This window comes from Tympanuchus pallidicinctus, unplaced genomic scaffold (assembly GCF_026119805.1).
Source record: "Tympanuchus pallidicinctus isolate F22 unplaced genomic scaffold, pur_lepc_1.0 scaffold7, whole genome shotgun sequence".
Taxonomy (NCBI): Eukaryota; Metazoa; Chordata; class Aves; order Galliformes; family Phasianidae; genus Tympanuchus; species Tympanuchus pallidicinctus.
In genome coordinates this window covers 14,569,819-14,595,749 of record NW_026294791.1, presented here as the reverse complement: position 1 = coordinate 14,595,749, position 25,931 = coordinate 14,569,819, and the positions used below count along the sequence as shown (strand labels likewise).

Sequence of the window (25,931 nt, the reverse complement as noted above, 5' to 3'; positions counted from 1 at the left end):
ACAGAACTATTTGAGATAAAAATAAGTTCATGCAGATGTTGTATGGAGAATTTACCTCTAACCACATGCAATACAGAAGCCAGTAATCTGTCCAGAAACTGTGACTGCTCTCCCCCTTCCCCAAATAAGCAGTAACTAATAAGGTATCTGTTGAAGCAGGCATTGAAGTAAACACCTAAGATAAAGCACTCTTGCTGCTTCAGAAAGTATAAATCTGTTCTACTTCGCTCCAATATAAATATTTCTATTGATTCTTTATATGAAGTACTTATCTGATTTTGTCTAACCCTCAGAGCAGAATAAAGTTACACTTACAGCTCAAGATGCTGGAGAAAACAGTCCCCATCCAAGCTTCAGGATATGATAGTTTACTTGGTGGAAGATGTTTTCAAAAGTAAAAAGGTCAGTAGATAGACCTGAGTCACAGCTGTGCCTTATGACTTGGGTAACTCCTCAAATACAATGTATATTGTACAGAGGCCGTATAGTTTAACTGGGCATGAATCTCAGAAAATATACTTACAACAATGCAGTTACCATTGCAATTATCCAATTTCAAGGGCTGTAGCATCAACATTAAAATAAACACACATGTTTAAATTCCTACTTGAATTGCTAAGCAGAAATATCACAACAGCACAGTCTAACACCCAAAGAATCCAAACCCAAGTCATTGGCACTTAATGACAAGCAGGTCCACTCCCATTTATGAAGTGGTTTTCATGCATTATGGTAAGTGAATTATAGAATAGCTGCTATTATTTCATTAAAATGTATTATTATCTGCCTCATAATTCACAGATTGTCCATTCTGCCCATCCACAAATTACAGTATCAGCTATTACCACAACTGTTAAGCTATGGTTCCTGAAATGTTACAAATTCCCAGTAAACTGTTGGAGAAGTATGCTAAAAACCCTTATATTAAAAAAAAATTCAGCACAATTTGGGACTTCTCAGTACTGTTCATGCAGGTTAGAAAATGCAAGTCATTGAAAGGATGTAAAAGGAATCCTTAGCCAGGAAACAGGAATTTCGTGGTAATATACAAATGTCAGGACAATGGTAAAAAAACAAACACACACAGACAGACAACCAAACCAGTAATTTATTTCACTCGAAAAGCACAACAAAACACTCCATGTATCAAAATCCTTACTTCTGGGATGGATAATTATGCCTGGAAAAAGATCCCTGTTTCTGGCAATTCCAGCTCTGAGCACAGACAACCGCTGTGCTACTCCATTTAACTTCATTATATTTTAGCAGAGCTATTTTTAGCCATTACAAAACTAATGGAAGAGCTGAGAGTCTACATTCCACTCTAATTGAGCCATCATGTTTAGCAGCCAACTATTTTGTACATTATAAATGCAGCAATACATATCAGAGATAATACTAACATCTGTTTTATGAGGCAAAAGGCCAAGCGGCCAAATACTTGATCCTGGTAAAGGAACTGGATTTTTTGTTGCTTTCTAGGACCGTTTAACAGTGCTCTCGCCACAGCTTGCGAGTTCCTTAGTTGGTAGATGAATTGAAAAGGGTTTTTTTCTTAAAACAGGAAAGGGATGTATGCTTGTATTTATACAAAGGAACCGCCTTTACACTCCAGAATTGAGAACTCTTTTGCAGTAGTTTGGGTTGCTATATCTGAAGTTAGTCAGGAAATGTTCGCACTGTCCACTCCAAGAAGCTGAGAAAGTTGCTCATTTTAAACTCCAGCAGCAAAAGGAAGATGGCAGAGCCTCTCTCCTTATCTTTACAGGTGGCCAGTGGGAAAAAGAGAAAAAAAATCCTCTTTTCATCACTTCTCAGTATCAGGGTAAGTACTGCCACACCCAGAATTCCATCTGCAGAGATTCAGGCTTCTCATTCCATGCCTTTCCAGTAGAAGTTTATGGATGGACACTCAGCTATTTATAGAAGCATTACTTCACATCCCCATTTGTTTAAGACTTCTACAAAGCATCACTGATGTACGCTGTGATACATTTGAATAGTTTCTGTAATCCTTTCTTTCTCTGACCTTTGAAATACGGTATGAAAAGTTCCCACTAGCTCCTAATGTCCATTTTCTACTTAAGAATTCCCTGGGCATTACAGAAGTCACAAACATTGCGAAGCCTGTCTTAACCTACAAACACAAGCAAGAAGAAAATTTTCTGACAGCTGCTTCAAGAGCAATGAGAAAGGGGCAGGTGATTTCACTTGCTGATTATGTGGACTACAGAAAGTCTTAATACGTTCACATTTCAAAATACAAATCTGCTTAAGGTTTTTGTTTTTTAAGCTTTCTGCATTTTCAGTAGTTTTTAGGAGCCCTGATCCCCTACTGACCTACAGCACAATAATCCAAATCATCTCTCAGGCAAGCTGTTCTCCATTTCACACACACCCTTGTGTAGGACTCTTCCATCTAGCTGTTATCAGCCCGGTCTCAATAGCAGCTAAAATGAAAACAGGAAGCATTAGTTTCCAAATAACTAATGCACTTCTAAGGCAGCATTAGTTTTAAGGCAGCATAAAGCAACAGTTTTTATATGCATCATTGTATGTGTGTGCCTATAAAAAAAATCTTACTGAATATGCTACAAAACTAAGTCTATAGAATAATGGCAAAAAAGAATTCACCTTATAAATGCACTGGGAACTACAAGTTGTTTCTTACACTGGGAAGTATTCAGAAAGCCCACAACAAGGCATACTTGATGGTGATTTCAATGCCTTTCCTTTTTCAGACTGTATAATATTCTACATATGTGTTATGTGCTTTCCAGCATCAATCATATTCGAGTCTCCAGTCATGTGATATTTAACCTATTTTCAGTCTAAACTCATCCCCTTTTTAGTATTGAAGCCCCACTCCATTTTACAGTGCATATTCACATAGTAGTTTTCACACATCTTTAAAATTAAAAAAAGAAAAAAAAAGTTGTTCTAAGAATATTTCAGCACAACAGATTTTGGTGCGCTTGTAACTTTTGAAGACATTTTTCATCAAGTCTCAAAGTTTTCTGCTCCATTCCAGTTCAGAAGCATTTTAGTGAGCAGCCTGAGAACACACTCAGCAATCCAAATGGTAGCCTGTAAAATTTGTTCACAGTGGTGGAATATTCTGCTTACTAATTACCAAGAGCTACAAAAATATATTCAAGGTATGACATTCAGCAATACCTTCACGAAGAAGTCCTTCAAGCTAAAGAAAGAAATTGCTACAGTCAGAAGCTATTTTGGTTTGGAGTTTAACCTGTTGTATTCCCACGAGTATCTGCTTTGTGTTTCTCTATAATGAGCTATCTAATCTAAACCACATTGTCTTTAGCAGCCAAAAATACACAAACTAACTTTCAACTGAAAAAGCAGCAGGAGCATGACTTCTACTTGATCACAAAGAGCAGCACGTTCTGACTCAATACATGGTTTTAGGAGGTTGTATTTTCCAGCTGTATTTGAAAGAGAAGGGTGAGCGTGGCCATTGAGGCTCCCTCAAGCATTCCCATAAAGATGTCAAGATGCTAAGTCACAAGAGGAAAATAAAAATTGGTCCCAATAATAACAAAATTAAAACTACACAAGAACAAATTTTGGATTCAATCCGTCTGTATCTTCCAAAATAAGATACTGTGCTTAGCTCAGGCTAGCATCCTTTCAGCTATACACTTCTCTAACCTCTCTGAGAATTACTGGTTTCTTCCTTACATTTTCCACTGTTTAACCTTAAGAGGGGTTAAGAAACTGGCATTATAAAAGTATTCTGGGGTATAGTCAGTGCTTCTGTCCAGACACAGGTCCTCCCCATTTTCTGAGCAGCATCACAGCAGCCACTGAAATGCTTATTGCTGCTGTAACCCCAATTTGCAGAAACTCCCAGTAGATGTATTTGACTGTGTATGAAGATTCAAGTATATTCATTGCAATAAAAACACATTTAACTACTTTGGGGTAGTAGACAGCTTAATTTTTAACAATGGAAAATTTCATAAAAGTAATCAGAACATTTAACATTTTCAATACCTATAATTAGCAAAGCACAAAACAAAAAATAGTGATGGAAGTCTGCAGATAATACTTTGTGCTGGATGGAAATGCAGAAAAAATAGTTCAGAATACGCATGTGAATAACTTAATTCAGAATACAGATGCCAGTAGATCAGTTTAAAGTGCGCTTACTTGAACAGCTGCATGAAGTTGAAATTGTCAGTAAATTCATTCAGGTAAAATGTAATGAACAGGAAGGCAGACAAGTGCCAAAAAAATATCATATTGCTTTTTAGTCCATAAATGTTATCTGTTACAGAAAGAAAAGAGTTACAAAAATGTGAGACAACTTACAGAACTCGTCTCTCCCTTGTCTTCCTTCCATACCCAAGGTCATCTGGTTCAAGAATCAAATGGGAGTTAAAGAAACCAATTCTCAAAAGTGTGGCAGCTGCTGCCCTGACCATGTCACTGAGCTACTCCCATCAACACTTCAAAAGAACATTTTAATATTAGTGCTGGCTGCTAACCTGAGAAACAGAAGACGATACTGAACAATACCCTACAGCGGATCAGCACTCCTTGTCCTTCCGCACCTAAGAAACTTAGAGCTGATTATTTTTCTGGCAGCTGACAAATATTTAGTTTGACTCAGGCTAACTGGTATGAGTAAGGAAGTAGAGAACAAGAGTTAAAAAAAACCCAATGCTGAAGAAAAGTATTTTGAAACTTAAACCAGACACCCTGTAAGCGAGTTTCATATTTCCAGCTCTTCAGGAGAGGAAAGACTTAAGAAACAAACGCTAGCAACTTAAAAAAATATCATTAAATAATAAGTTAAGTTTCAAGAACAGAATTTAAACTATCTTCCTAATTATACAGATATGCTAATTTGCAAACGATGACTTGTAACACAGTTATTCTCAACCTCAAACACCAGCTTCAGATGAGCTTATTTATAAGCAATAAACAAGCTCAAATATTGAAGAAAACATGCTTCCATTAAAGGAGATTGCCGAGTCCTAAATGGGCAGCAGTTCAAGAATGCTACACTAGTAGTCAGGCATGTACGATTTACAGTACTTTTACTTTTCTACTGCTGCCACTAAGTTTAGAAGCCCTACACAAAAAGGCCTTGCTGATATTCAAGTGTTCTGTAGATCCACAGAAGACTTATTTTGGTACTTTCAATACAAGCCTTTGACACCCCGCCTTCAGCGTGACTCGTCTCCTATAACCTTTTGCTAGAATCTTGTTACTGTATTCCTTCTCCCCCTGCCACTAAGCCCACATAGCTACTGAAGTTCTCCAAAGAGCTGTCAACAGGAGCACTGTCACAAACCATGATGTACTTTTGTCTTTTGTTTTTAAGAAAAACTGACACTTCTTTGTCATCATCTCCCTTTAAATGTTAGCCTACACACTTTGAGATGTAGAGAAGAAATAATCCTTTCGTGTCACATGCAGTTGTATCTATATGAGGAACATTCTCCTACAATGCATTCCACTTAACTGCTTTGCAAAGTCTTTCACATAAATAAACATTTGAAGCAGAAAAGCAATGGACGGTTTTACACACTGTGCCTGTAAAAAAATGACAGGCTACACAGTCAGTTCACATTTCTCTTAAATTCTGAAGACACGTTTTGGAGGTCTTTGGATTTATGTTACTTAAAAATCCAAGTGAGAAGATAATATGCATCACAATGATGAAAGAGGAATTTCAGTCACACCTCCAATGATATGACAAACAGTTTGAGTCATAAATCTATCACAATGGGGCTAAGGTTCTCCTTCTGTGACAAAGAAATAAGAAAGGTAGGCAGGAGAACAGAAGTATTTTTTTTGCCATTTAACTGTGAGCTGGCAGAAAGGTTCTTGCCTAGAAAAACAGATGAGCCAGTTGGCAGCAGCAGTACTTTGGAGCACCTAGAATCACCCAAACCCCTCTTTTTGCTTGTTCTGAAGATAATGCTCACCCCCACAGCACAAATTTGAAAAATAATGTCCACAGTCCTAATGGCACAGCTGGGTTATGATGAAAAACTCACCCACAGTCTGTCAATGTGCACTAAGAAGAGGAAAAATAAATAGTAATTTTGAAAACACTTAATTACATTGCTACCTTTAATCTGTTCTTTGTGGACAATATTTTCAGGCCTTTCCTCCCCTAAATTTGGCTAAACTTCCACTGTACAACATCGAAGTCCTCTAATTAGAGCTTTAATTGATGCTGACATGATCATTAAGAGCTATTCTGTTATTGCAAACATTCACCTCATCTTTTTTCTCCACTAAATATTCAAATGGCTCGTAGTCATTGAACTACTCAATAACTGAAGCATACCAACACCTCACACACTTCATTTTGTTTATGGACAGTAATGCTATATTATTTGCACAGCAAGTTGTTTTTTTTTTCCACTCTAAAATTTGATCCCATCTGTTTCAATTGAATACTTGCTTTTTTTCTTCTTACTTAGTTACAGAAATAACAAGACGACTGAATTTTTCAGAACTTCTCTTTTGCTCTGAGCACAAAAAAGCCCAAGCATGAACTTCTGAAGCCTAGTAAATAAAGTTGTGGTGGTGTCCCCGCATACATCTTGCACTCTGATACAAAACCATAATGCTGTTCTCAGTCTTTGTCATCAGAGTAAGTGTAACTACATCTTCCATCCATGCATAATGTCCAAACCAATTCCATTTTCAAGGCTTTTGCAGACAAACAGGTTCTTACAGTCACATGCAGGATACCATAAGACCTTCTGCTTGAAGAATGCAAAGCTAGAAAAGAATTGCCACAGACAGAGCATGTTGCTTATTATCTGTATATTCATCTGCAGCACAATTGGACTCTCTTCACAGTCTCTAGCAAAAACCACATACACAGAGTAAATCTCAGGCCTGTAATCTGATGAATGTTTTACTACACAAACCAGCATCACACGCACAAAAGCAGCCCTAAAGAACCAGCAGTCCTAGCCTCTCCTAACAGCTTGTTCCTACCCCGGACTATTCCCTGACGTACGCCAGTACAAACCTTTATATGGCCACACAGTGAGCTGGACTGTGAAACTGATCAGGCTGAAAACTAATTTAGGGAGGAAAAAAAACCAACAAACCACAACACAAAAAATCCCCACAAACATTAGAACAAAACTATCAACAAAATCTGTTCACAGTATAGCTGTCTGCGCAAGTGTAAAGCGCCACAACATGGCACAGAACTGCTTTTAGCTGCAGCACCAGCTGAGGAAGTCTGACACGATTAAGTCTGCATGTGCAAAACTTCCAGTTACAGCGTGCAGTGAGAACAATGAACAAGCAGAACTTTTCCATCCTAAATTTGTCACAGATCTGCCTGATCTTAGTCAGCTACAACAACAGAACTAACTGAATATACCTTTCTACAGTTTTCAAATATACAGAGTTGCTAAGGTTAAAGGCAAACTATAGCATGAGTGACACACTAAACCCTAGAATTCTTTCACACTTAATTAAGCAATTTGTGCTTGGACTTAAAAATAAGAGACAAAACAAAAGAAAAAAAAAAAACCAACAGATTTTTCTGCTGCTTTCAACCACCAACTTCCCTCAAACGTAAAAAAGAAAAAAAAAAAAGGAATCCTTGTAATATATACAAATGTTATAAAAACAATATACACTACAGTGATCTTTATATATTCCAAATATTAATTTTTATGGGATATCAAAAAAACCATCACAGTCTGGAGCTGAGCAACATTCTCCATGTTGCATGCCCAGCGCTAACTGAGAAAACACTCCTGTTGCTTATTTATCTCAGAACTTAATGGAAAGCTGTCCCTCAGCTCTTCTCAACTTTATGTTCAGCAAAGCCAATGGTTCTTCTAATTTCATCATCAGGTTAGTGTGTTCTTCTGTTTAATAGGCTTCATTTAAAGTCAGAATCCTTTTACCTTGGAGGACTGGAAACATTTGGAAACCCTGAGCAGAAACATCAGTTTCCTTCAGCCCTGACTACTGCACACTACAGACACGAAGCAGACAATTACAGGCTTTCAATTCAAGCTCCCTGATTTGTATTTATGTAGAGAACTAATCAGGAATTTAAAAACCAATGCAGTCAGAGTGTGGAAAGTCAGGCCTATGGAAACCCACAGGAATTAGAGGCAGAAAAAATTTAATTAATTTACTTTGTCTGCATTCACGTTTATTGTTGTTTTTCCCACCTAAAAACAAAGTAAAACAAAGAAATCCAAAAACATAATCCAGTTTTCTGGATTTGCTTAACAGGTCAGAGCAAGTCACACGTTAACCTTTCTATACAGCAAACCAAACAAAAACAACTAAACCCCACCCAAACAGGAAAAAATCTGCATGTACTCATCTTCCATAGCCAAGGCCTTCTCAAACTTATTTGGTACCTCTAGGTTACTTCTACTCATCATCAGCCTGGTCACCATTCTCCACCACCCATACCACATACTCAAACGTCGCCCAGTCCTTGGAGGAGATTTTCTGCCAAACACCTACAAACCTACATCCTTCTAACACCCCTTTGAGCACTCCCTTGCTATAGCACGTCCCCAGACAAATGGCTGAGCTGCTCATCCCAGTGCTTCCTCTTCTTCCCTACATTTCCATCACTTGTTTTGTCACATGCTTTCTTGTGGCAGCTCTTACTTGTTCCACATTAAGCAAAGCCTAGTGCAGAACGATCCTGACCCAGAGCCACAATTCGTAGGTACTAGAGGAGCACAAGTAAGTGCCCGTAGTGGTACAACAAAGGCCTTTAGCATACACACAGTTGTCCTAGTGGAGCTACACGTGCTAATACTCTTGTTTTCTCCCCCAGCTGCCCAGCAGAAGTAAAAAACTCCATCGCCAGGAGCACATTTTGCCATCACGGTTCAAGTCACTCCAGGAGTGCTCAGCTCTGTACACCACTGTACAACAAACAGAACTGCAGCCAAAGCAGCCATATCTCTGACACACAGCATACCCACATCTGCATCTAGTATCAATAAAAACAGAAGTTATGGCCATGTTCTTCAACACCAGCAAATTACCACTACTGTGTTGCAGGAACAGATTGTTCACTCTATTGCAAAGACAAATGCCTTGGCCTTAATATCCTGGTTTTAGACTCTTCTCTTATTGACAGTACAGCAGCAAAATAACTCCCAGCAGAGCTGATCCATTTGGCAGAAGGTAACTGTTCACATTAGCGTCCGCTCCTCACAGAGCTCAGCCATACACCCCATGGCAGCTGCCAGAAGCTGTGCGGGCAGTCAGTGGAGGCCACAAAACTGCACTCATCTGACACAGTCACAGGATTCCTGAAAGTTCTGGAAAGCATCCCAGAAAGCACCACGAGAAAACCCACGGAACAGAACTTTGCTTCACAGGATGCGTGCTCAGACTGCCATGCAAATAATCCAAATCACTGGCGAGCCATCATGGTGAGTGACCAGGAACCATAAGACTGCAGTAACCTGAAATGATACGGAGGTGTGGCAGTGTGACACAGTTACACTGATGTGCTCAAAATAAACACACTGACCAGATGTAACATTATGGTGAGGAGATGCCCAACACACTTTGACTCAGGGTGCTATTAGTTCCTGTTTCAATGTAGTACTTCTGAATCACAGCTCAAGGTAGCAGAAATTGTGGGTCCTATAACAGAAGATTCATTTCTTCTAGGGGAGGAAAAAACATAAAGCCAAAAGGAAAGAAGGTGTTTTCCTCATGGTAGGAAGTGCAGACCTGGTTTTTAAAACAAATAAAACTTCAGAATATCATACAAATGCCTCTGTTACAGAGCAGCTAGCTCATGAGAGAAATTTCAGCTGAGACTGTTCCTGAACTCGTTCACTTAATAGATCCACACAAAGAAAATTTATATATAAAAAAATATAAAATTAAAACACACAAAAACAACAATCCTACCAGCAAACAACTTTCAGCAGTTGTACAAATGAGCTCTGAGAAAAGCCAAAAGAAAAAGCAGAGACCCTTGTGCTGCATAGAACACACCATAAGGCTTCATTACTCTGAACCTAAGTAGAGGCCAAGTAATGTCTGAGCCTCTAATTCAGCAAAGCACTGAGACACTGAAGGAAGAGACTCCTAATCCCATTATTAGGCCCTTAAACCACTGTTCTCCAATGCAAAAGACATGTTTACCTAGTTATTCTACTATAGATTTTAGGTTAAATTATGATGAATGACCATTCACAGTGTATACAACTTTTCCAACAGAGCTACTAAGCATACTGTAACTAAATCTACTTTTCTACTACCCATCACCGAAGACGTATTTTGAGTTACAATAACAGACCAGGGTCCCAGAAACACCTCTGCCCCTATGAAGAAAATTAAACTAAATTTATACAAGGATTTATGGTGTGGACTTCTGTTAGCAGGCAGACCAGCAGAATTCAGAAGATGGGGGAAACAACCCACGAACCAAAACAAAACCAAAAGCCTACACATGCACCTACCTTAAGGTATTTTAAGGACTGTTTATGTTCCACTGAGGACAGGATGTATATTTTACTAATACAAATTTTGAACAGAGTACTGTTTCAAGAGTAATATATACCCACAAATGGAAAAAAACTGAAGTGCTTCCCTAAATTCACCAGTTCTGGAAGTGTCTGTAGGGACCTGAGGAGTCCAAGCAGCTGCACACACATTTTCATGTCTGAACTGCAACAGAATGGTTTAAGGCAATTTCATCCAAATGTGACATTTTCTTGTTTGGGAGAAAGAAGAGTAATGCAAAATTATTTGAGGCTTATCTGTCCTGGCTGAACAGAAGCTGAAGGTAGACTTATGGCTGAATATCCAGCCTAATTACAATGGCTGTTCAAAACAAATTAATTAGGTTACTTGTACCTTTTTAAAGTGTCCTTAGGCACTTGACCACAGCTAATAATAAATACCCAGTACTCTTTATCTCCTAAAAAGCAAGCATCATTACCTCTGTTCTAGAGACGGGGAAATTGAAACATGAGTAAGCAAAGTCGTCTGTCTAATGTCACCCGGCAGCGAGCAGAGCAGCCAGGAAGGAAATGCAGGTCTGCAGAGATGCATCTGGTAGTTCAGTCAACAGGGTGAGTTCAAACACCTCGCTTTATGCACTTTTACACAGACAACAAAGTTGTCCCGTTTGTTGCATGCAGATAACAAAACACTGAGCGTTCTTCAATCACATTCATTTTATGAATATGCTCATCTCAGATATAAAATGGAAAAATAAAGCAAATAGTAAAAACTATACAGGAAATGCCATCAAGTAAGCATAAGCTTCACTTTACATACATTTCAGTCATGGTATTGTTCATCACTCCTTTAAGCAAACCAGTTAGCAACAGCCTTTTTAAAATGACTCTAATGTGAAATGCACACTTCCAAGTTTCCTGAGAAACTGCATCTGAGAGCACGAGGTGACTACGGTGCCCATTAAGGAACATTACCAGTGAGGAAGAAAGAAAAAATCCTGTCATACCGACCAGTCCATGTATAGAAACATTTTTTGCAAATATTCTGTAATTTTATAAATACATAATTTTGATGGCATTTGAAAAACTCTTTTAGCTGTTGAATTCTAGCAAATGAAAACAAATATACTTTTTAATAAAATAGGAATTGCTTTGGAAGCACAATTCTGAATGAGCAATTTCTTTCCTTAAAATAAATCCTGTAACATTAACAGTAGAAGTCTACAAATGAAAACATTTATATTACTCTCTGGAAAAGAAGTGGTAGGGAACACCCAGAAGCACAGTCACTTTACATACACAATGGCTTCATTTAAATGGCCTGAGTAATAACTTCTATTAGGCCATACCAGTTTACTATGCTGACAGCTATTGTCACTTACAAGAAAGCACAAGTGTTTAGAAAAGCACACTACCTCAAAAATGTGTTTTGTCGGTTGTTTTTTTTTTTTTAAATAGGGATTTTGAAAAGGCAAAGACAGCGTTTTTCATACGGAATGTAAAAAGTTTTATTTCATGGATGCTTTACTTTAACAGCTGACTGCATTGTAAGATAACATTTTTTCTTGTCACTTCCAGCAAAAAGCAAATGGTTTAAGGCTCTGCAATTAGCCCAAAAGCAAGCACTTGCGAGGCCACTTTACCTGCTGGAAAAAGTTCTAACAGGATGCAAGCTCAGAGAAGGACAGCAGAATTTTGGAAGGGAAGGCAACATCAGCAATACAGGTTCTTACCCAAGCTCCTGCCCCTTCCTACATAAGAACCTGTACTGGAGATAAAAGAAGGTTAAAAGGTAAGCTGGCTTTATGTGAGCTCTCAGTCAGCCTTTGGCAAGCAGGAAATCCTGTTGGAGCCACACTAAACACAGCAAACTAAAAGGATGTTTGGTTACCACCAGATTTATGTTCTAGTATGCATTTGGTGACTACTGAGGGATAAGTGGTACGATTTTTGCCTGGAACAAATTTACGTGAAAACTTGCTTAGAAGCAAGAGATAGTTCCCACTGTTTGTGAAAAGCTGAAGTAACATACAACAATGGGAAAAAATGCTTTGCAGCAGTAGTGGGACAGATGTGGATATTCGCCAGCAAATGCATTTAAGAAACATATGAAGTCTTTTTAAAAAAATTAATTTTTATATGATTATATGTGTGTAAGTTTAATGTGCGTGCATATACACACACACACACACACAAAACTCATTGTGAAGTGCAATCAGACTGTTGACTAATTGGACTTCACTCTGAAACAAGTGCATATGTCACATCTGTTTTATCACTTTCTTTGCAGCAGTTAGTGATTTTGCCCTTTTGTTTTTCCTATTTACCCAAAACCCACTTCTCACCATTAGTCAGCAGTTGGGAAAGTCTACAGATTTTTATGCCAGGAGAGCCCCACTGATTCACGAGGATGGAGCCACTTTCACTAAACGAATCCCAACCTCACAGTTAACCACTCGCAGCACAGTGGAGCACTTGGGGCCATCACAACAAAAGCACACAGGGCAGCATCAATAACCCATACGCCACTTTTATCACTGACTGATACTTCAGATTCGAAGACAGGAACAAGCGTAGTGGTAGCACTGTTCAACTGCTTTCAGTAGGTCTTCATGAGCATTATCTAAACATCTAAACCTCACACAGTTCACAATCAAAATCAAGCCACTTACCAGAGGCACTCAGCTTTTAGCAAAGCCTTGCATTTTACAACTTCCATACCTTTCCATACAGAATTGTGATATGCACAGAACAGCCCAGATTAAGCATAAACAACTCTGAGGTCAGTATCTTTTAGTTTGAGGAAGTTTTCTCTTGATGTGAGATGAGCAAAATGGCATCACATTTCACTGTAGTTCCTCTTTCTTTGGGAACATGCCACTGAAGTAGCTTTTATTTGTAGGTATATGAAGAGTGACTTATTTGCCTTTAACTCACAAGGAAAAGGGTATTGCGATTTTTGCCAGTATGTGCCACTGAAAAGAAAGCAGTACCTTCAAAGTGGTACAACCTGATGTAGAATTTCCTCTGAAAAAATACCTAAAGCTAGCTGTTTTACAAAACTTAAATCCTAGTGGGATTTCCACCTTAACTCTGTAAGTTTTCTGGTAGGCACCAGGACTACCCTTACTGCTGTGGAAGTTACCATCTATAATGTGGGAGACAGCCTAACCAAAGCATCTGATCCACTTTTTAAAAATTAAATATCCATCATCACTGTTAATTTCATCTTCCCAAAAAGATGAAATAAAAACAAACAACACAACCCCCAAGCAACACAAAACACAACAAAGCCCCTCTATTTGAATCCCACCCCTTCTCAGTACTCCTACTGAAGCTCTGCCCCGCGCAGCTTACCTGTAGCACTACCACAGTTACTTATTCACACAGCTCACCACTTCAAACAGGATTACCAGCTTACATATCATCGTATCAAGTTTGTATTACCATAGCAATTCTTCCTAGACACTTTTGAGTTGCTGATTAAAGTTCAGCATTCCAGATGGATCCTTAGCCTTCAGCCATCTCGTGTGCTGCAGTCTCAAAAAGGACGCTATGTCCCCATTGTGCCTTCCTTTCCTTTGTTACTGCAGTGAGCAGAGCACGAACGTTTAAACCTACCAAAGGATTTCTCAGCGTTTATGAAATAAATATTTCCTTTTTTAAGCATGCCTTTCTTGCTTCTATTCAAACATGAAATTCAATGCTTTCCATTTATGGACTTCTTAGTTTGGTTAATTGTCCAACTAACAAGTCCAGAGATGCATTCTTTTCCAGATAAACCGTAACTCACACAGATTTAAAAAAAAAAAAAAAAAAAAAGGACAGAATAAAACAGAAAACGAGCACTCTTTAGACAAGGAAGCGGAAGAGCCAGCAGGTTGGGCTGACATTTACAGATAAGAGCACAGTAGCGAAGCGCCTGAATTTTGCCTACGCCTGCAGCTGACTAGCAGAAAAGTAACAGTTGCACGGGGCACTGACGGCCCAACTCGGAGCTGGAAGCGACCGGCCGCCGGATCCGGGGGTCTCGTCCTGCAGCCACATGAACCCTCGCCGTGCCACCAGCGGCGCTTAGGGACCATTTTCTCCTCCTCCCAGCTTGGAGCTCAACGCCCGCACAAAGGAACCGCTCCTGGTTCTGCGGGGAGCGGCCCCGGGCTCCAACCTGCGCGGGAGCCCCCGGGACTCCCTCCCCCCTCCTCTCGGCCGTGCCCGGAACAGGCAGCGCGTTCCGCTGCTGGCGGCCGGGGGCGCTCGGCAGCCGTGGGGCCGCGGGGGGCGCGGCGCGGGCCGGGCTGGAGGGCCGCGGGGGAAGGAGCGAGGGAAGGAGGGAGGGAGCGAGCGAGCCGCCAGCAGACAAAAGCGGATCGCGGCCGGCGGCGGGGTGGGGCCGTGACCGGGCGGCGGCGCCTTTGCTCTCGGGGGAGCGCGGCGGGAAGAGGCCTGGGTGGGCGCGGGCTTCCTCCGCCCCGCCGCCGCCTCCTCGGCCCGGCCCAGCGGGGTGGGCGCCCGGCGGCGCGCCGAGCGGCGGGCAGGGGGCGGCGGGGCGCGGCAGCCGCATCCTCCCCACCGGGGAGCGCGGCTCGGGCGGTGCCCGCCGCTTACCTGCAGCTCGGTGAAGAGGATCTCCCTCTCGGCCGCGTTGGACGCCATTGCGCTGGGGTTTGAAGTCCGCACCTGGACGCTGCCGCCGCCGCCGCCGCCGGGGAGGGGAGCGAGGGAGGCGGGTCCGGGGCCGGGACTAAGGGCGCATCGGGGGCGGGGGGAGCGCTCGGCGCTGAGGCAGGGGGATGCGGGAGGGGCCGCCGCCGCCCCCCTACCGCTCATGGGGGTCGCGCCGGGCGCTGGGCCGCGGTGCGGTGCGGTGCCGCCGTGCGCTCCCCCGCCCTGTCGTGGCGCTCGGCCCTGGCAGCGCTCGGCCGCCGCGGCTGCTGCTCCTGCGGCCGCCGCGGATGTCGCACCATTTGGCTGTCACCCTGTCGCAAAAGCGGCGCTGCTTTGCGGCACCCGGAGCACGTGACAGTTGGAGCAGGGGGGCGGGGAGGGAGCGTGGGGGCGGGAGGGTGCTGGCTGCCGCCCGGGAGCTTCTGCTCCCTCGCGGGCAGAACGGCGCGCGGGCGGGGCGGGCGCGTGCGGCGCGCTCCTCTCAGCAACGCTCCCCTCAAGTCCCCGGCTCCCTCCTGCGTTTCCTCCTCCTGTGAATCTCCGGTTCCCAGAGTCCCGTTGTTTCCCTCAGCGATGGCTCGGGGAGGGCGGTGCATGGCACAACCCTGGTGCTGAGGGTCTCTGGGGCTCGGTCCCACAGCTGCCGAGGGCAGCCGAAACCCCCCGGCCGTTCGTGGCCGTCCCGAGCCCGGTTGCCTCGCGGCCGCAAGGCAAGCAACCACGCGCCGCCCTGGGAGCCGGAGCGGCGGGCCGGCAGGTTGCGGCGAGCGGGGGCGGCGAACGCGGTTCTCCGAAGCGTAAATGGGCTGAGCGACAGCGTGCGGGGGCCGGGTGAGTTCGGGGGCCGGCAGTGCCTGCTTAGTCCCCAGAGGCAGCTCTGAAAGCCTCGAGGGCAGAGCCCGTGAGGAAGTGGTGCCTCTTCCCTCAGCGGCACCCGCTGCGATTCTCGGTTTCCTGCCTGTGTGTTGTTCCACCTGTTCGTGAGCGCTTTTGCTGCCCGCTCTGTACGCACACGCGCGTTCCACCCTCATTTCAGACGTTGCACTGGGCTAATCGAGCTCATGCAAAACGCTGCGTGGAAGTAATTAAAACTGTTTTCGTCTGTGCCGTTCCTGCCAGGCTCGTACAAGTTGAGGTATTTTCTGTAGGTGCATCTTCATGCGAGCGCTCGTGCTTGCTGCGTTCATTTCAGTGCATCGCTGTGCGGCCGCGGGCCCAGCGTGGTCTGTTCAATGCAGAACTGCAGGTTCAATTCTGGAGGGAAAAGAGGAACAGGGGAGGTCAAAAAGAAGCATACATTTTACTATGAGCAAATTCAAAACGTTTTGTGTTCTTTTGATTCCACTGAGCACCAGACAAACTCAGCAACCTGAAGTGCTGTCTATCACGCAGTACAGGAGAAGCCTATGATGTCTCCATTAGTTAATTTTACATAAAAGCAAAATCAAGGTATTTCTGCTCTGACACTGTGCATCTGTACGCAAGTGAGATATTTTTCCACTACACTGATATTATTCATAAGCTTGCACATGTACAAATTTGCATGCAGGCTTAGTTCAGTGGAATTAATGGCTTTAATTTCTGTTTTGTGTGGCCAGGCAATTGTAGGCTGGAATGAAAAGTGGAAAGTAAAGAGGAAGAAAACTTGTCAATTGTCTAACAGTCACAGTACTACAAAGAATATTGAAAACTTCATAAATCAGGGGAAACAGTTTTAATGCAAGGTCACACTGGTCTTTCTCACTGCTTGCTGTCACGTACATCAGGCGTCACAGGTGAAGATACACCATCCCAGGCTAAATTGGGAATTGTCTCAGTAACAGGGTTAGACTTAAATAAAACTGTTGAGGTATGTGCCTTCTGTGGTGAATGGAAATTCCCCACAAACAGTTTGGGTTCTTGAGTGATTTTTTTTAACTTATGTTGCAGTTTTAATCTACAGAAGGAATTCTAACTTGGAAGGTCAGGGTCAGAAATGTGACCTACATGTTGGCATCATATAAACATCTTTATGTAATCAATGTATGAAAAATATGTACCTTACTCAAATCTTAAGTATAAAGAAGAATTTCAGAAGCTGTTCATAGAGCACAATTGTGAGAAAGGCTACGTGGGAAAGTCCTACTTATTCTGTCTTCACCACACATTCAAGCTCAATTTTTACCATAGCCAGAGTTCCAGTTACCCAGTGAAATCTGTGCTAGCATGGCTTTGCTGTAACTAATATGAAGTGGTCATAAATCAGCAGACAGAAGTCAAAAAGTGAAGTTTTGGGTGCATTGTGAAACAAGGTAGGGGAGCAAGGAAAGACAATTGTACAATAATTTAATCTTTTAGAGCATGCTGGTGTGATGCCAAGCTTTAAAGCTTGGACTTTTTTTGAGAACAAGTGTTTAAAGATATATACGAGTAATCAGAAATTACTACGTTATTCTACTTTAATCACTACATATACTTGTCATCAAACGTGGTCTCTTACTGCTGCTATTGCAGAGGAAGTGGAGGAGTCTGTGTGTGTGTCCTTTCTAAGGTGTGGTCAGAAGGAAACACAGAATACCCCCCCCACACAAAAAAACTTGCAGCTGTATGAGCTGATGTCAACAGTTGATAAACTCTGCGAGTGTCTGAAACAGACAGCTGATTTAGGTCATGCTCAATGTAAACTGCTCATTGAGTGAAGGCTAGACATGGTTATCCCTGTCAAGACAGAGCCTATAAGCTTTTTTTTGTATTCCCAGTATAATTTACACTGCTTGTAAGGACAATGTTTTGGTTTCTGTGATAGAAGTGTATTGATACAAGAATTGAAAAAGTAATAAAACATTGTTATCTATATCTCTGATAATTAAATCGTTCTTCTTCCAGATTCCAGAAAATACAAGGCATTGCTGGACAGCTGTAGCTCTACATTTAAGCACTCTGACAGTGAATTACTGAGCAAGAGAGAACATTCCAAGTGAGTCTCAAAATAGAAAGCAGTTAAGTACGTAAGTCCATGAATTTAGCATTATGTGGAGTCCTGAGTTCAGCCTTTGCCTTAAGATGTCTGAATGCTTTTTCCTTCAGCACTTATTCTGTTGGATCATCCCTTCAATTATCATGCTGGAAAAGCAAAATGAACAAAAGGGATGACAGTAGTCCTGGCTAAGTTACACTTGATTATTTCTTCTTTTTCAGGTTGTTTTATTAAAACCTTTATCCCACAAAACTGGAAGAGTAAATTGCTATGACTTCCAATGTTTTATGTATTACAAAGTGTAATGCTATAATGGAATGGAAAGTACTGCAATTATAGCAGGGTGGCAAAGTCTTTGGCTGTAACAAATGAGAACAAGCCTAAATACGGAAGCCACAGATGCAGAAGTTAAGGAAAAGAGCTACTTACCTTTGGAGGGTCTTAGGTAGACAAGGATCTCCAGCAAGAGATGCTGTCACCTCCACTGCCCACCCTTAAATGAGGTCTGGGAAGGGCTGGATTCTGGCTCCAATCCTTCTGGTTTCTCAGGGGCATTGCATACAGCTGAGCTCCCCTGGTTGGCCCTGTCTTCCACCAGGTGCTCAATCACTGGTTCAGGCTGTGACTTAGTATTTCCATTACGCAAGTGTACCTTATGAATCCTTGGGCACATTACAGAACTCATTAGCAAAGTATCAAGGATACTGTAAGCAAAATACAAGATATTTTTTAGATAAAGTCTAACTAGCTGTCTATGTTTTAAAAGGGAGAGCCTGATTTCACCGAGTAATGCATGTAGAAATTAGGATGGAGGATATCTGAAGAAGAGTAGCCGTGTGTGATCGTTATATTATACTTATTGATATCAAGATGCTACCAGGAAATAGAAGTTCTTCTTGAAGCTTCTGATTAGTATTGCCTGTTTAAATTAGTGATGTATTCTAGAGGGAAAACAGTGTATAAACGTGAATAAGCGTGATTGGCGTGGATGACATCAAGGAAGAAATGAGATCTGTCTGTTAGGTGAGTGAGGGTACAGCAGTTTCAGCCTAGCACCAAAGTTTTTAAGCACAGAGTAAGAGCTAGAAATTAATGAACTTTTTTTTTTTTTTTTTTTTTTTTTTTTTTTTAATAGGGGAAGAATTAATTAGGTTTGTAAGCAATATTGATACCTGTTAAAGAAAATTATTTTCCATCCCTTCTTTTCCCACTCTTCACCTGTGAAGTGGGAATACTAAAATTCATAGTACAAGTCTAATTTATGCAAGCATTTTCTCTAAATTCTTTCGCTTAGGAATGAAGATAATTGTATAAAAGAAATGGGCTACCTGGTGTTAGCTTTCAGGGTTGTTTTTTTTTTTTCCTTCTTCAGTTGTCTTTTTAGTAATGCTGACATTTGCTCTTCCTGACTTGTAAACGTAGAAACATTACTCTTGTATTTTAACAGTTGTTATTCTAAGTTGGAATTGGATCCTCTGAAAACCCTGTGAAATCCAGGAGATATCAGACATGGGAAAAATGAGATGAACATATGTACACAGCTTTTTATTACTTCTACTTTTTACTTTTCTTTATTTTGCTTTACTTTACTTATTTTGCTTCTCAGATAATTATGAAGATAGGAGAATGCTTTTCTTCAGTAATAATTCTTGAAATAAATTGAGAAGGAAATGTGTTGAGGTTGCATTAAAAAAAAGAGCTTAATATCATAATTTTCTTTAGACCAGGCCTTGCTAATATTTACTAAAGAAAATGCTAAATCAGGGGAAAAATATCAAAGGTATGGGTAATTTTAGTGTGTTTAGCTTGAGAATGTTGTTTCTTTTATTGAAAACTCGTTTCTTCCACAGTACTTCGTGAAAGTTAATCTGAGTGGGTAATTTCTCAAAGGGAATTCTATATAAAAAAAAAAATCTAATACAACAAAAGAAACAAAAAGAAACACACACATAAACAGACAAAACTCAACCTCCTGAGAGAGAGCATGAGAACTCTGAGGCTGTTGCTCATATACCTCTGGCAGTGAAGAGGACGTTTCCAAAGATAAAACTGAAGTGACTTAGTAAGTTTATTTAGCTCTTCTGGTGCCTGCTTGCAAATTTTGTGTATTCCTAAACTATTCATTTAATACTCTTTTAATTACATAGGTAACGTTAACATTTTTGACTGAGTTACTATGACATAATCATAGATCTGCTACCAATTGTGGTGCACTTTGTAGTTAAAAATTGCCTTCTGGATTTACATACTTATTACCCAGGGGTAGATGTTATTAGCATAGATAATATTAGCATATTATCACCAGCAATGTAGACAGATGCCTTGAGGAGTGGAGTGCAACAAACATTACCTATTTTATTGATTTTGGACCCTGGGATGACTTGCAGTGAGTGAGAAAAAAGTGCTGGAAGGGAAGGAGAATAATTCCCGTTCTTATCTACTCTCATGAGGAGAAACTCTGACTTGTGAATGACAGTTAATGTTTGTGGAAAGAATGTGTCCTACCTGTGCAGAATCACCTGGAAGATCAGACCTTATTTCTTTAAAGGAGATCAACTCGGATTATTTGAAGTAATAACAAAACGCTGTATGTCTTTACATTAAGGCTATGATCCTACAAGTAGATCAACATGATGGATCTTTACACCTATGCTAAGTCCCAGTGATTCTAATTAAACTTGATGATAAGATCAAGCTTAACATACTCAATGCTGTTTCTGCAGTGAGCACAGATGGGCTTCTGTGTTTCTATTGAATACACTGAAGTGAATTGGGCTTGGTGCAGCATTTGTAACATTAAGGCCTTATTTTCTATGAATGCAGATAAGAAATCAGTACAAGCAAGGTGACTACTACCTGTGCATGGTTCCTAACCTTATTTGCTTTCTTTCTGTAAGTAGTAAGCATGTTAATATAACCCCATGTATCTGATCTAAAATATCCTAATTCATCAGAAAAGTAAGGCAAGATTCCATGAAGATGTATTCAAGTGCGACTCACGTTATGCTGTGATGAAGAAGACTGACTTTCTGAAAACACGTTGTTGATTATGGCCTACAGTTTTAATGGAGTAACATTAGAATACTGAGGTTTTGGTGGAGATTGAAGCATTTTCATGTGTGGCTTTTGAGTGTGCAACTTTCCATGATTCTGTGCAAATCTAATTCCTGCAGAGTGCTTTGTAAATGCAAAAATAAAACAACAGTCAAGCACAAGATCAGTAGTAAATTTAAACAAACAGAAACTCCACAGAGTCTGAGAATTACAGTATGTCTGAAGTCAAAGTCTGTGTTTGGAGGAAAGGGAAATGTATTGCAAGGAATGAGTCAGACGTGGGAATCCCCAGAAAGGGGATACCCCACTGAGTAGATTATCTGTGCTTGAAAAGGTGCCGCAAGGATATCTCTGCATGCTTTTGAGGTGAGATTTGACCTGTCTTTGAAAGATCTGTTATTGCCAGATAGTAGCCTCTGCAGATTTGCTAGCAGCTCCCATCACAGTGCTCAAAAGGCAGAAGATTGTGTCCATTCTCCACTGCATGATGGCACTGACAGACTGGTCTCATCATATATTATGGAAGATGATGTGTGGACTCGAATTTTTGATTATCCTCAGCCAAATTTAGTTTGCTGTTCTGAAATCTACAGCAAAAACTGACAGAGGCAGGAACTGAGAAGAGGTACTGCTTTGGTGCTGTGCCTGGTGATGTAATGTCCATACATCAAAGCTTTCTATAGCTCTAATATGTTTGCGGACACAATAAACAACTATGCCAAATGATCCTGAAACAAACTTCATCAGACACTCAGGCTTAGATGAAAATATTTTTGGTCATGATTAGCTTGATGGCTGTTTTTTCTCTCTGTCTTTATCTCTCCTCAGAGAAAATAATCTGCATGTGTAACTCTGTCAGGGATTGAAGTCCTAAGTAGTTATTAACTTGTACTTAGTATGCAATGAGTCTGAATTAAAAGGGTAGATCTATCTTCATTTAATGAACACCTAGAAAAAAGACTGACCAGGCAGGTTTATAGCTGTCTGTAATTGTATTTTCCATGCTCATCAAATAAAAGGTGCCTTTCATTCTTCTATGTCCATAGTACTTGCTTTAATAGAACTGACATCCCCAAGAGAGAGCTTAAAAGTTTTCAGGAAAAAGGACAAATGTGTCAAGCAGTACTAAGGGAAAGATGCATTTGAAAAAAACTTTTGTGCTCATACCAAACATGTTACTGATTCCCTCTCAGCTCTGCTTCCTCTTCTCCATTCTCCCCCTGCCTCCCCCCAGTCTTTTATTCTCATGCTATTGCAAACAAATGCCCTCTCTTGCAATATCATGTGGTGTCAGATTGATTCACATTCTTGTACTTTTGAGCTCAGTGGTTCAGACAAGTTGTTACAGTGTGTTCTATACATACCCTTAATAAGTTGATTAAGCATCAGTAGGAAGAAAAAGCATTATTATCGTTTTAAATGCTGATTTCCTTTTTGAGTAAAATAGCAATCTTAGAAGTTGGACAGGGGAATTAGTTGCACGTTCTGTTTGGAATACCTTTTTAACACATCTTCAGTGTTCAAAGATTTTCTGTTGTGTGGAGAAGTTTGTAGGTACGTGATTCCTGAAAATGCCCCAAATGTTAGGTTAGGCTTAGGTGAGATTCTTATGCTACAGACTAGTTGCAAAGTTAATTGTTGAGTTGTTCCTGACTGAGAAGTTAAATGGTTAGGTGTCTGAAAGAGAAACAACAGTTGAATTCCATAATTTAATTAGGTACATAGACGCTAGTGATTTTTAATAGCATAATTCTTATAAACACTTAATGTTACAATTTAGCCTGTTTATACATTACAGAAAAATAAAACCAAACAAACACAAACAACTAGATATCTAAAGGACTAAAGTGAACTCATTTGCTGTAAGTGGCTTCAAGGTATCTTGAAATATATACACTAAAATCCTGCACAGTATGGCCTCAGATTTGAACTATTGTAATTGCGTAACAAAATATATCAATAGAAATACAGAATGCTTTCAGATTGCTTTGTTACCTAGCAGGTAGTTTGCAGTCAATAAACTTGTTTTTTCTTTGAAAGAAAAATGAAGCTAGAAGCTACTGAAGAAATGTGTGGAAAAATGTTTTTGGTCTTGGTCTGTTTTCTGTATCTATGCTGCCAAGGAGCAGTCAGTCAGAGGCAAACTCTGAGGTGATGCTGATGAAAGAGAAGGCTGAAGTATACTAGGCTGGTTTTTTAAATGTGATAACCTGACCTCTTTGCTTGCTGCAATGTTGAGGTGTTAGCTTTAATGAAGGCATCTTTTACACAAGTGTTAGAAAAGTCTTTAACTGGTGGAATGAGTTATTCATTGTGCTCTCATTCTTTCCTGGTTGACTTGCTCCTTGATTTTTCTGTGTCTGTTCCCTTTTTCCTTTTCCCCCACTTAATGGAAATAGTGCAGTGATGGAACAAAGCATGAAAATGAAATATAATAACCTAAAAATAAAATAAGGCTTACCTTCCTCTTGTCCTATATTTTCTTTTCATCCCAACATCTATCTAGGAGGCCAGTCTTCAACTATACAGTGTCCTTAAAACCTATTTGTTTGATGGAGGAGAATTTAGCTTAATTTGAGCTAAGATTAGTGTAGTTGCAATAGTGATGGAGATGATGGGAACGTATCAGTTATGTCCTAGGTTTCTTTGGAACCATGACAGAATATTGCATGTCAGCAATATAAAGCTACCTTAAGAGTTGCACAAGCAGCGTGGTGGTTTTTTTTATTAATTTTGAAAGATATCAGTAGCAATTGTTAAAATATAGCAACTTGTGTAGACATTAGAAGAATGCATTTTGACATGGACCTAAACACAACAGCATGTCCAGTAGCTATTTACACCAACCATGCATGTAGCAGTTGGTTTAACATCAGAAAAGTGAGATAATTGACAGTAAAGGAAGAGTAAAACTGTACACTGCGATATGAGACATATTTAGTTTAAATGCAGCAGACAGTACATTACTACTTGGTTTTGTAACATTCAGATTATCAAAACATGCTTTGAAAATGTGAATATTTAGTAAGTATAATCAACAGAAATCATTTGAAAGAAAAAGGTGAATCAGAGGTCAGTTGGGGGTTGCCATTCATGGGCTGCCCTTAACTGTTTATTGCTTCCCCTTTTCCCAGCAAATCCTGTATTTAAGAAGGATTGTAAGGCCTGTGTAATCATTAAGGATTTACTTCCTTTGGTGCCACAGAGCTGCATTCAGCAGCAATGCTGCTGTTTCTTCTTCTTTTTTTTTTTTTTTTTTTTAATGCACACAGCACTTCTAAAAAGGTACAGATGAATGTTTCCAGAAAGTGTTTTTGATAGCAACAAGTATAAATTGTTGTTTGATATTTGAAATGTAGATAGTCTTATGTTCAAATTCTGGCCTTGTGCTGACAACAGGCGCAGTAGTTCTGCAGAACCTCAGGTGCAGCTGATGTAAATTGGAATTCTGGCTAATGAGGTCAAGAGTTTTTTTCTTTTTTAAACATGCTGGTACAAAATCTTGATTCGCAGTTCAGTTTTAAAATATAGAGGAATCTAAATATTTGATAGTTAGGGTGAAGGCTAAGTCAGCACTTCCTTAACTCTCTGTATTGAGCAGAGAACATAATGCTTCAAGAAAACTGCTTGATATTTCTTACTGCTTAATTTCCTGTGAATTATGTAGTATAGATTGATAACTGAAGATAATTGAATACAGATATTACTTTATTAGATTAGATATTGTAACTGAAAATAGCTACAGCTGTAGATAACTGAAATTAATGTTTGAACTAAAGTGCTTGAGAATTTCGGTTTACCCCATACTGTTACCACTCTTCAATGTAGGTAAAATACTGAAAACTGTTTATTCATATACAGCTTTCTTACTTTCATAATCTGCAAGGACACAGTATTTCTAAGTATCTCTAGTAAAAAAGGGGAAAAAATAAGTTTGCCAATATCAAATTTGTTACAAATTTGTTATAAATGAAAAATGGAATTTAAAGAGTATTTTCTGTATCAATGGAAATTTTAATATTAAATTGCTCCATCTAGTGGCAAACTTCTGAAGCTGGTTTTTCTCCTTCAGTGATTATTATCCTTTAGTGATTATTTTTGCCAAGGGAACTCTATATATGATGAGATAAAAGCCCTGATTTTTTTCTTCCAGTGAGTTCTGAGGAATCTCACTTTTTACTTCACTGGAAGCAAGCATAATGTGCTGAGGTATCAGAACTGCATTTGAGTAGCTGGTTTGAGTTATTCTTGGGACTAGAAGGGCAAAGGGAAGAAGTGGATTGCATCAATAATTTATTCAACAAAGATGAAGTCTCTGATTCCTTGGCAAATAATTAAAATACACAATGAATTGTAATACTGAGTACAGCGTACTGAGATGCATCTTGCATTCTAAAATAAGTTTCTGTTGCAGGATGTTTCAGTCAAATCCTAAATGGCTTTGATATTGCATTTATTTTTGATAGCAGTGAACTAATTGAATGATTTGTTGATGTCGATATCATTTGTCAGCAATTGGAATTCTTATGCTAATCAAAGAGAAAACCCCTGTGTTTCTTAGTCATAGGAAAATGGGAGAGAATTCAAAAGAAAATCACCAAGGAAAGGCTCTCTGATGCCTTCTTCCTTTGCATGCCTTGAAAAGATACATTCAAACAGAACAGAAGGGAGCTCTTGAGGAGGCTTGTGTATTTATTTCCCCCTGCCCACTGCTGTGATCTCTTATGCAGCTGGCTTTAAAGAGAACTCATGGACATAGAACAATGAATCAGTTTGAG

At 40.3% G+C, this 25,931-nt stretch overlaps 1 protein-coding gene across 1 annotated transcript in view; it reads right to left on the bottom strand.

Moving 5' to 3' along the window:
* Nucleotides 1-15,378, bottom strand: part of PKN2 (protein kinase N2) — a 51,725-nt gene extending 36,347 nt beyond the window's left edge. Inside the window, exon 1 of the mRNA XM_052666593.1 lies at nt 15,084-15,378. Within this exon, the coding sequence (XP_052522553.1) occupies nt 15,084-15,305 (222 nt within the window). The 5' untranslated portion in view covers nt 15,306-15,378. The remainder of the gene's footprint in view (nt 1-15,083) is intronic.
* Nucleotides 15,379-25,931: the final 10,553 nt, after the last annotated feature.